The sequence below is a fragment of the Sapajus apella genome, unplaced genomic scaffold, assembly GCF_009761245.1.
Source record: "Sapajus apella isolate SASKATOON/1434 unplaced genomic scaffold, GSC_monkey_1.0 scaffold70, whole genome shotgun sequence".
In the NCBI taxonomy this organism is placed as follows: Eukaryota; Metazoa; Chordata; class Mammalia; order Primates; family Cebidae; genus Sapajus; species Sapajus apella.
Window position 1 is genome coordinate 8,641,597 of NW_022437010.1, and position 12,539 is coordinate 8,654,135.

Below are 12,539 nucleotides of genomic sequence, written 5' to 3' on the forward strand. Positions count from 1 at the left end.
ATGAAGGACAATGAGACAGGAACCCGAAGAGTTCAGCTAGGTATTCATGTTCTTCATATATGAGGGCTTACGCATATCTTAAGAGTAAAAGCACAGATCAATCAAGGGTGTTGGCAGGTATGTGCTAGCTGTGCATTTAACGTTTTTTATTAATTTATTTTTAACTGACAAATGACAGTTGTATATATCCATGGGGCACAGCATGAAGTTTTCATCTATGTCTACTTTGTAGAAAGGGTCAATCAAGCTAATTAACACATCCACCACTTCACCAACTTAACACTGTTTTGTGGTGAGGATGTTAAAAATCTATTCTTTTAGCACTTTTGAAATACGTACAATACATTATTAACACCCACGGTCACCAAGGCATGCAATAGTCCACTAAAACTTATCCCTCCAGTCTGCGACTTTGTACCCTTTAATCAACAGCTCCTCTTTCCCCATCCCTCCCTCACCCCACCCTTCAGCCTCTGCATTTTGATTTGTAAGAACGGTGCTAAATACAATGACTCTTACTTTCTTTAAAGTTGATAGCCACTGTTATTATAGCCAGGTTACAGCACTTACGTTAATCCTAACTGTATTCTTTGCATTAATCCTGACTGCATAATTTGCATTTTGGGGCCCATCAGAATACATTCCTAATTCTCTAGAGCTTGATTTGCTTTGGTTTTCATCCTCTGTGCGCCTAGATTTTGCTCTTCTCTGAGGCCTGAGTTTGGACAATCTGTCGATCCCAGAGATTAATGGAGAGTTCCAGGCACATGATACCTAGTCACGCATGCTCTTCTCTGAGCCCCGGCGGGAGTCCTGAGCCACCTGAGCAGCTCATGGATGTTCCACACAGCGCTGGGTCTCCACCGACAGCTGCCCCCAAGGCCAGCGGCATGCAGTCCTTGCTGAGTTCAGTCTGACTCCCTCCCGACTCCTCGCTGGCTTTCCTCTGAGTTACCCAAGTATGAGATTAGCTCTTCAGAGCCCTTGTGGATGGAGGCAAGATGTAAATAGACACATGAGGCCGGGACACATATTTTGTAAAATGTTTCTTCACACCAATTCACGACGTATAGTAACTAGGTCAACGCTTCTGAAATTCTAAGGTGCATGGGAACCACCTGGCGATTGGTTAAAGAGCAGATTTTGATTAGATGGGTGGTAGGGAGGGACTGAGGTTCTGCATTTCTAGCAGGTTCCCAGCGGATGTCGCTGCTGCAGTTTCACCAGCCTGCTTTGAATAAACTGGACCAGGTGACTAAATGCTGGGGGCAGTCATAACTGATTAGTTTTTTACTACGAAGTTTGTGTTATATACTACAAATTGATTCATTCAAAGACATTTTTTAAGAGCTTTGTAGTATCTCTTTGCTTTTCAGAGGTAGCTTTTTTTTTTTTTTTTTTTTTTTTTTTTTAAGATGGAGCCTCACTCTGTCGCCCAGGCTGGAGTGCAGTGGGGCGATCTCGGCTCACTGCAACCTCAGAGGTAGCTTTTTAAAAGTCACTCTGCTTTGCAGTGTGTGTGTTTCCTGCGGAAGGGAAGATGCAGAAAGGTAAACCATTAGGAAGTTAAGCGTTTTGCTCTGTGAGTCTAAGTGCAGATCTCTAAATATTCCTGTGGTCCAGGGGACCACACCTCGCCTCACCTTAGGAAACACCAAGTCCCTCTGAGCCTTGGCCAGCGTGCCCTACTGCAGGAAGCCAGTGGGCTGGGGGAGGCTGGACTGAACTTAGGCTCTGAGTGGGAGACAGGAGATGCAGTGATAAAAAATGAACCTAAAATAAAAATTAAAAAGCATACCAAGAACACCATGTGAAATGAAGGCTCTTAAAACTGTCTGCGGCGGGAAGAAATCAAAGAGTTTTATTGGGTGATGAAGAAACATTGTAAACTTCATGTGAAAACATTCCAAGATTTGGACTTGTGTTATAAAAAGGAAATTTTACTGAGTAAGACTCATTTTAATGAAATGAACATGAGGAGCTATGATTCCATTTGAAGTTGGTTGACGTACACACGCACTCATGCTCTCAATTTCTTAGTAGCCTCACTGCACAGTTTTTGAAGTGTGCTGTTCTGGTGACGGAATCCCAAGAAGGCAAAACATGCCTCTTGATGTATAGTTTTTAGATATACTTTTACACAAAGTGCTATAAATACTTCTATGCCCTGAAAGGCGGTATTTCTCCACCTCAGCCTGAGTCCTTCTCTCTTTCACTTACCTCCATTTAATGGAGGAATTAAATCACTTTCAATTACTAAATGTTGGCCAAGAAGCAGGGCAGAAAGCTTTCAGGCAGAGGACCAGAGGCATGGTTGGGAATGTTGGATTTTTAAATTTGCTTCCCTCCCAGGATGCCCCGTAGATCATTTTCGGAGGGAGGTTTTATGGTTGTCAGGGCCGTCTGCCTTGGACTCATTTCCACACACGTATCCCTGGGTAGGGGATAAGGAGGAGGCAGTGATTTGCTAGATAATGCATCCTGGATAGGATCAAAGACCCTTACTTGTGCGGGAGAGGAACAGGGATTCCAGTGTTGTTACAATTACTCCAAACTGTGGCGGGAGGAGCCTGGCTGCTATGAAGGCCTCAGAACAAAGGCCAGAGTGACCGGAAGCAACAGAGGAAGTGGGTCCCCACCCTTTCAGTACTTTACAATCCCTGGGGTGTGGGTGGATTAAAAAACACCGGTGTCTTGGCCCCACTCAAGACCCAGTTTATCAGAATCTTCAGGGGAGGACCCAGGCAATAATAGCGTCCGACGACCCCAGGTGGTTGGGAGCCACGTATTGGAGCTTAGAACACTTTGGGCAACGAAGGCAGGTGCAGGGTGGAGCGGCAGGGTGAGCAACGGGAGTTTGAGAGGGAAAGCAGGAGCGGCCTCATGTCAGAGGGCTCGGAGTTTTCTCTTTGGAGAGGACAGATAAGGTGGCAGTGGGAAGAAAATAACAATATCCAACTCCTTATAAGGTGTCAGCACATCCAACCTGTATAAGATGGGGGAAAATAAAATCCGTATTATCGAACTACTCACTGTGGCCACATAGGTAGGTGAAGGTTAATTTGTTCATTTTAACTGGCTGTTTTTAAAATTGATGCAGACAGGCTACATAGAAGCATGGAGGAGAGCAAATATTTGTAATAATCTGTAGCTGTGACCCACAGCCTGAACCCCGATGGCGGGAGGTGGGTGTTAGGGGTCAGCCACCCTGTCCTACAGCTCTGTCCTTTACTGCCAGGCTCAAGCGCTGAGCTTTTCAAACCTCCTCAGCTCCAAACATATCACCCTTTCTACAACAAAAGGGTTATCAGGATAAGAAAACTTAGACGTATTTATAAAAAGTTTTGATGTCAATAAGGAACAGCCTAATGGAGTAAATTTCACCATCCTGGGCGCCACACAGTCTTTTCTTGCTAGCAGAGGCTGTTAAATGTGGTAGCGGCCGGGCATGATGGCTCAGGCCTATAATCCCAGCACTTTGGGAGGCTGAGGTGGGTGGATCACGAGGTCAGGAGTTCAAGACCAGCCTGGTCAAGATGGTGAAACCCTGTCTCTACTAAAAATACAAAAAAAATTAGGCCAGCATGGTGGTAGGCACCTGCAATCCCAGCTACTCGGGAGGCTGAGGCAGAGAATTGCTTGAACCTGAGAGGCTGAGGTTGCAGTGAGCCAAGATCGCCCCACTGCCCTCCAGCCTGGGTGACAGAGTGATACTCCATCTCAAAAAGAAAAAAAAGTGGCAGCATGCGTTCTCTTATGATACAGCTTGATACATATTATAATAAAGTACAGTTTTCCATGCATCTTCATTTGCTGGATGATCCAGTTGGGCTTTCCTGAATTCACACCTTTAATTTCAGGCCCTTTCTTGGTCTGTGTCCTTGGAGGGTCCCATTGACTTGGCTTCTGAAATAAAGCACTGTGCACATAATGTGGGGTACATCAAAAGGCTTTAATTTTCCTGGAAGGGTTATTTTCTCAGGTGACTGATTCTACCTCATGTCATCACCAGCCTGGGGAGGAACCACTTACTGAGTTCTGGGGACAGGCGAACACTTTCCCTTTCTGGATTTGGTCTGTCAGATCCTGTTCTGCCTTGCGCCATGCCAGTCCCCACAGACCACGCAACAGGCTGTGCTTTGTGAGAATTCCTTTTATTACCCAGGACTTCAGGGTTTTCTTGCTGAATGCATGGAGAAATTGAGTGTGTGCTGATGATGAAGGGAAATTGATTTACTTTACAAATAATCTCTAAAAGTATCTTCTATGCTCAGGCAAGAAAATGGTTTAACATTTCTTCTGAAAATTCCTCTCTTTGTATTCTTGTAGGATTTATTTCTTTTTTTATCTCCCCCATTAGCAACCTAATCAACGTTTAATAAAGTCATTATAAATTGTTATAATTTTGCTTAGATATTTCCAGGACTTAGGTTAAGACGGGTAAAAATTGTTCATCTTGGCATCTCCATAAGCAGTAATATGAAAAGCTATTATTCAGGGTACATGACCTAGCATCCTCTACGAGCAAGAAAAGACTGTGGAACTCATGACCCATCACATTTATTTCATTAGGCCATTCCTTTTTGACATTGAGCTTTTAAAATTTAAATATACTTTCAAGTTTTCTTATTCTGTTAACCTCCTTGTAGGAAGGCTATGTGGGTGATATGTTCAGAGCTGAGGAGGTTTGAAAAGATCAACGCTTGAGCCTGACAGTAGAGGACAGAGCTGTAGGACAGGGTGGCCGAGCCTAACACCTACCTGCCACCATCAGGGTCCAGGCTGTGGGTCACAGCTACAAATTATTACAAATATTTGCTCTCTGCCATTCTTTTTTTCTGGTCTATCTGCACAAGTTTTGAAAGGAACCAGGCATGCCCTATATATTATGTTATGAACACAATTTTCTGTAGCAACTGTAATCCCAAAATGCATCGCCATTTATATTGCTAGCCATCAACTCTGTAAATTCAGGGCTGTGGATATGAGCCCCTGTGGCAGGGATGCATCTGAGATGGCCCCCAGGGCAGCCTGGCTTTTCAGTGGTGCAGCCTGATGAGAGAGTGTTCTCACAGTGAGAGTGCCATTCCAAAAAAATGTGTTTTTGTCATCACACATTGCTTCACCAAGCACTTTTAGAACCTGTGTTTGGTGCTGAGGAAACAAAGGAGAAGAGAAGGGTCCGTATGCCAGTGGGCAGACAGACACATCGAGAACGCTGCAGTGATATGGAAAATGATGGTGGTATTGTTGAGATCCACAGGAGACAGCCCTTATCTTAGGCTTTATGTCCTTTTAAGGTCAAATCTACTTTACGATTGATTTTTAAATTGATTTTTGTTGAATGGGAATGAAAGAAGGACTAGACGATGTTGTTCAATGGAATGAATTTCCCTTTCGGTTATTCCACCACTTTCAGGACAAGTAGAGTTTTGGTGTAGTACTGGGACAGGCCTGTAGGGTAGGGCGAGAGTGCACTCATGCCCAGGTAGCCAGCACACACCTGTGGACCAGTGCTGACCTCCTCTTCGAATCTGGATTCTATGGCAGTAAATGTGATGGTTGACAGAGAAAAGAGGATAAAGTGCTTGCTTAAAAATTGTTTAAATAATCAAAATGGCATGTGAGCAACGAATACCGAACTCCTAAAAGCAGTACTTTGCAGAAGGAGAAAAAGAGTTTGCAGGAATTGAGCTAAGAGTTCTAATAATGTTCTTGGCCTCAAGCCTGCTAATTAGAATGATTCTCCAAAACACACTTCAGAAAATCAGAATGTGAAGCATGATATTATCTAGAATTGTCTCAAAATTGTTTTGATTTTGCACTGCCATGGGTAAAAGATTTTAAAGGACTTCCCGATGTATTTATTTATAAATTGTATACATTGATAACCACTACATGCATTTTTATTATTTTATTTTATTTTGAGACAGAGTCTCTCTCTGTTGCCCACGCTGGATGACTCACTGCAACCTCTGCCTCCCAGATTCAAGTGATTCTCCTGCTTCAGCCTCACGAGTAGCTGGGACTACAGGTGTGTGCCACCATGCCCGGCTAATTTTTGTATTTTTAGTTGAGATGGGGTTTCATCATTTTGACCAGACTGGTCTCAAACTTCTGACCTTGTGATCTGCCCACCTCAGCCTCCCAAGTGTTGGGATTACAGGCGTGAGCCACCACGCCTGGCTGCACTTTTATTTTTAGAAATAACATTTAATATATCAGATACTTTTATATGTGTCCAATTGTAGCAATATATTTTTAAAAACATATGTAAAATATAAATGTTAAAAGCATGGTGTCTTAGCTTGGGCTGCTCTAGCAAATTATTCTGGACTGAGTGGTTTAAACAACAAACATTTATTTCTCACAGTTCTGGGGGCTGAGAAGTCCCAAATCAGGCTGCTGGCAGATCCAGGGACTGGCAAGGGCCAAGTTACTAGTGTGCAGTGGCCATCCCCTCATAAAAAGTGAGCAAACTTTCATGTTGATTCTTATAAGGGCACTAGTCCCATTCATGAGGGCTTGCTAGTCATGACCTAGTCACCTCCGAAGTCCTTACCTTTTAATAGCATCACCATGAGGGTTAGGATTTTAATTTATGAATTTGTGTGTGTATATGGTGAGGGGGAAACAAACATTCAATCCATAAGAAATGGAATAAATTGAAATGATTCTAGCATTTTTTGACACCCTCCGAAGGACTACTATGGACACCCCCTGGGTACGTATGCCCCACCTAGGAGACCAGTCTAGGAAGCCAGACAGAGTGGAGAGAGCTGAGTTGTGTTTTGAATACTTGGGCATCTGGACCATGTAGCATTTCTTCCGTGCGTCATCCTACACCCATGGATAAACTATTATAAAATGAATTGGTAAATAGTTCCAAAGGAATCCTTATGCAAATATAGTAATATTTTAAGTGAATTTACATGAAAGAGGTCCTTATGTTCATCCCAGCCATCGATGTGTATTCAACAGGGGAACATAGTCACTGATGTGGTTTTCATCCCATTAACTGGGAATGGTCAGGATTGGGTCAGAAACTTCATGTTTAAGGGCACTGGTCCTATCCTCTTTAATCTGTAGAAGACATGTTTTATTTTTGGACAACAAACAAGATGTATCTACAGACTTGTGTTTCCTATTTTAGCAACTTCTAGGCATAACGTAGAAATACAAAGCAAAAACGTTTCATATTGAGATTCACGAGGTTGCCGTCCTGGAAGGAACAGGCGAAATACAACTTCTGTTTGTTGGAAACTCTTCCATTCAAAGTTCCTCTAGATGTCAGTATTACATAGGGAAATGAAAATAGAACAGCCTTTGGCAATGAATAAAGACCCTCTTACATCATGTAAATGAAAAAACATATGTGACATATAATCACTGAAGAAAAAAGCAGCCTCACTTGGCTTATATTCCTCAATACCAACAGCTTCTCCTGTTGGTCAAGTCCGACTCCATACCCAAAGAATATTTGCCCAGCATGTGGACTTTTCCACTTGACACTCCGTTGGCCTCATAGGCAAAAGTGGATCCATCAGTACTCCACGAAGTCTTACTGCCAGCTCTTCAATTTTATATACTTTGATGGGCTGAAATTGACTGATACATAGCAGTTTTCATTATTAAATCCACATATGCTTATATCATTGCATTTATGCCACACAGAATAAATCCAGAAGCACAATGTCTATTGCTACACCAGGAGTTTTCATTTCAAAAGGGAAGAACTGAAAGATGGTTATAAAACATCTTAAACACAATTTGTTAAACTTATTTGACTAATTTGGATATATGCTTTCAAAATTGGACTTAAATTCTCTCTCTCTTTTTTTTTTTTTGCCTCTCTTCCATGTTAATTGTAATCTTTTGACCAATAAATATTTATCTCTTCACTCTGCTAATTTGTTTTTGATTTATGACCTTCTCTCTGGGGGCTGAGAAGTCCCAAATCAGGCTGCTGGCAGATCCAGGGGCTGGCGAGGGCCAACTATGTAGTAGATCTCAATAAATATGAATCATGTAACTTGGCTATAATCCTTCTATCTTTTTTTTTGTTCCAGAAAGGCAGTACAGTGTGGTAATTAGGTGCACAGACTGAAGTAGACAGCTGGGTTAGAATCCTAGCTCTATCATTTATAAACTTTATAACCTTGTGAAACTACCTAACTTCATTTATAAGATGGGGCTAATAATATCTATCTTAAAGGACTATTAGGAGCAACCAGGTAAATGAAGTGCTTAGAAGAGTGACTGGTACATAGTGTGTGTGCTCAATATGCGATTGCCATCACCACTACCACCATCATCACCATGACCACCACCATCACCACTACAATGATCACCACCACCACCACTCCCACCACCACCATCACCACCAGCACTACCACTACCATCACCATCATGACCACCACCATTGCCACTACCACCATGACTACCACCACTACCACCACCATCATGATCACCACCATCATCACCATGACCACCACCATCACCACTGCAACCACCACCACCATTACCACCATCTCCACTCCCACTGCCACCATCACCACCATCACCAGCAGCACTACCACTACCACCATCATTACCACTACCAGCATGATTACCACCACCACGACCACCATCACTTCCACTACCACCATCACCAGCACTACCACTACCGCCATCATAACTACCACCGTCATTACCACTATCAGCATGATTACCACCACCACCACCACCACCACTACCACCACCACTACCACCACCATCATGACCCCACTATCATGACCGCTACCACCACCACCGTCATCATCATCATCATCACTACATACTGGTCTACTGGTCTCTGGGGTAAGCACCAGGGAGTCAAAGATGAACCAGTCTTTTTGCCCATTAGAATTCCACAAGCTAGTGGGATATTGACAGGAAAAAAAGCTTAACAAAGTGTTATAAGGGATACCAGGGCTGGGGCTACGTGCTGAGTTCCGTGCAAGCACAGAGAAGGGAGCAATCGGCTTTGCCTGAGGAAGCTGCAGCTCATTTTCTCTGCAGAGGGAAAAGTAGGCAGAGGCCTCTTTGCACCTTTACTTAAAGAGAAACTTTAAGAGAAATCCTGAAGCTCTCACTTCTAGCCTTGGCTTTCCACAGATTTATTAACATGCCTTTATGTTGTAAGTTCATCATCTAAAACACAGGAATACTTTGAATCCATGGAGCTGCCCTCTGAATTGTTTAAAAGCACATTTGCCGCCTTGCGTGGTGGCTCACACCTGTAATCACAGCACTTTGAGAGGCCAAGGCGGGCAGATCACCTGAGGTCAGGAGTTCAAGGCCAGCCTGGCAGTCATGGCAAAATCCTGTCTCTACTGAAAATACGAAAAATCAGCTAGGCACAGTGGTGCATGTCTGCAGTCCCAGCTACTCGAGAGACTGAGGGAGGAGAATAGCTTGAACCCGCGAGGTAGAGGTTGCAGTGGGCCGAGATCATGCCATTGCACTCCAGCCTGGGCAACAAGAGTGAAACTCCTCAAAAAAAAAAAAAAAAAAAAAAGCACATTTGCAATTTGTCTCGATATCTGTTCTCTGAACTTACATGGTGTTTCATGCTTGCAAATCAGCTGAAGGCAAATTATGTTGTGTTTCAAAGGGGAAACAAAAACTTTTTTGGGGACATCCATACAATGTCATTAATTTATAATGCATAACTTTAGAATTTGTGATAATTTGGGTGGATTGAACTAAGGTTTCCCTTTTATATGGGGTGCATTAGCAAATGGTTTGCTCAACTAATTCAAAGCCTCCAGGACTGTGTGAAGAATGTTTACCCACTTAGGAAAAGGGCCATCTGTTCTAAGCACTGTAAAGGTTCCATTTACAAAGCTGACTTTCATCTCCTATTCTCTAACTTACAGAGCCCATTCACATGTATCCTCTTATTTTTATTTAATTTATATGTAAACCATATCAAGACAACTTAAATAGAGGTCAAGGGTGACGTACACATTATTAATATTCTTTAATCTATTCATGAAGATAGGCCTTTTCCCACAATGACAGTTTTACAGAATTTCTTTGAAAATAGTGGGTTCATTTCAGATACTGTAGGCTCTATGGAGTTTCATTAATTCAGACTATTCTGCCCTATACATTACTATTAATTTAGTTTGTTTTTTTTTTTTTTGTATGTTTGAATCATATAGTAGTTTTCAGCCTGGGGTGATGGGTGATTTTGCTGTCAGGGGCCGTTTATAGATCTCTGGAGAACTTTTTGGTCATCGCAACTGGGAGAGGGTGCTACTTGCGTCTGGTGGACAGAGGCCGACGATGCTGCTGAACATCCTGTAATGCTCATGACATTCCCCACGACACGGAATCATCCAGCACAAGTGTCAGGAGTGCTGAAAACCCCAGATGTGATCTGTAACTTCAATTACTCGATTGTGCCTCCACAGGCAAAGGAGAAGCTGTGGTCAAACGCTGGCCTGGCAGAAAGGATGCCCGTCAAAAGCAAAAGGACATCAGCCCTTGCAGGTAACATCTTCAGAAAACTAGATAGTTATGGATAAAGAAAGTTCTATTATAAAAGTTCTGTTGTTATTGAGAGAGAGGAAGTTGCATGTGCATAAAGCCCTGTGTAGGAAGAAGTGATGCTTTTCTTTCTTTTTTTTTATTATACTTTAAGTGCTGGGATACACGTGCAGAATGTGCAGGTTTGTTACATAGCTATACACGTGCCATGGTGGTTTGCTGCACTCGTCAACCCTTCATCTACATTAGGTATTTATCCTAATGCTATCCCTTCCCTAGACCCCACCCCCTGACAGGCCCCAATGTGTGATGTGTTCTCATGTGTCCATGTGTTCTCATTGTTCAGTTCCCACTTATGAATGAGAACATGCAGTGTTTTGTTTTTTGGTCTTGTGCTGTTTTATTTTAAAAAGAAATACTTTTTTTTTTTTTTTTTTTTTTTTTTTTGCTTGTCTGGGTCTCACTAGTTACAAACATGAAAATCTTTTGGAAGCCAATCGGTTATATTTCCTTCTACTTTGCTTTTGAAAGCTTATATCTGCTGATAAAAAGAAACCTGGATAAAGATCCCATTATAGAAAGCCAAAATTATACCGCATTCTCCATTAAAATACTTTGTGTCCTATGGTGGCTTCTAGAGAGATCTACCCAGAAGAACCTGCTCTCCTCTGAGAAAGGAAAGGTTAATAAACTCAACAAGAAAAATGCTGAGAAGACCAATACCTCTCTGGTTCACAGAAGTTTTGCCATCTTTCATACTGAAAGACAAGACGAAGTAGAAGATTTTGCTCCAAGAAATTCTGTATAGCCAAGAGAGAATATGGATGGAAAAGACATTTCATGCACAGAGAGCCTGAATACACAAGAAAATGATAGTACTGGGAATATTAAACAAGCCACTGTAGATAGAAATCAACATCAAGTGTCTGAAGAAGAGGAAAAAGGGTTTCATTCTAAGGAAGATACTAGAGGAAGAGAAGATGAGAAGAAAAGAGAACTGGCAACTGCATATGAGACAGTGCTGGACCAACGTCCAGATAAATGTCAATACGTGTATAAAACTAACGGTGACCAATTCCATGAATGGTAGGGTTACAGCGTTGCATATCCACAGCAATGCTTCCTGCAGATATGTATGCCACTGCAGTTTAAGGCCTTATTAAAAGGATAAGTGAAGAAATTTTTTGAAGCAATGATTTATAACTCGATTTTCCAGCTTATATGAATTTTTCATGGCCACATTTTCTTGCCATTATTTTTTCTTCTTGCCTGTGATATTTTCAGGCGTTTTATTAGTTTCTATGTTTTCTACCAACTGGTAGACAAAGACAATGATTAATAGTGCCCACAGGAATCAGTATTTTTTAAAGATCAAGTAAAACATTGTTCTTTTCAGCAATACAGGCCATATCCTTCTTAAGGTCAAGTGATTAGATTTATCTATAAGTTAAAAACCTAAATCTGAAAAAGCTTGCCTACTCCATTATAAATGATAACTTTTTTTTAACCTCTGTAATTCTTTATTTAAAATACTGCTGTACACACAGAGACTGAAACAGGATTAAAGATGAATAACACAAATTGGGTCATGACATTAGAACTTAACATACTGGTGCTTTTTAGGGAAGTTGTTGACGTCCAAATCACAGAATCAAGGTCAAAAGCAAAATACAAAATTCCCCTCAAGATAAATTGCCTATTTTTCCCAAATATTGTGAGAATTAAGACCTAGATTATTGAATGACTTTTTTCCTCAATTACAAAGTTTCACATACAGATTCGGGTAATATTGTAGCCAATTACAATGAACTACTCTAAGTTATGGGTAGTCACATATTACAGTATCTATTTGGAGCCAAAAAAGTATCAAAACACTTGTGTGGCCTTTTTTACGGATTTAAAACATAATTCTTATTTTATTTTTAAACAAGATAATCTGAAACCTCATCTTGGAGAAATTTAATTTCCAAGATTTAAGCATAAATACTACTAATTGCTGAGAAAGAAACATCATCACTGTCAGA

General features: G+C 41.6%; 1 protein-coding gene across 4 annotated transcripts in view; it reads left to right on the forward strand.

Moving 5' to 3' along the window:
• Nucleotides 1-12,539, forward strand: part of MYLK4 (myosin light chain kinase family member 4) — a 111,180-nt gene that overhangs the window by 71,718 nt on the left and 26,923 nt on the right. For all 4 annotated transcript variants that reach the window (XM_032250100.1, XM_032250103.1, XM_032250102.1 and 1 more), the window contains one exon: nt 10,440-10,518. In XM_032250100.1, coding sequence (XP_032105991.1) covers nt 10,440-10,518 — 79 coding nt within the window. The remainder of the gene's footprint in view (nt 1-10,439; nt 10,519-12,539) is intronic.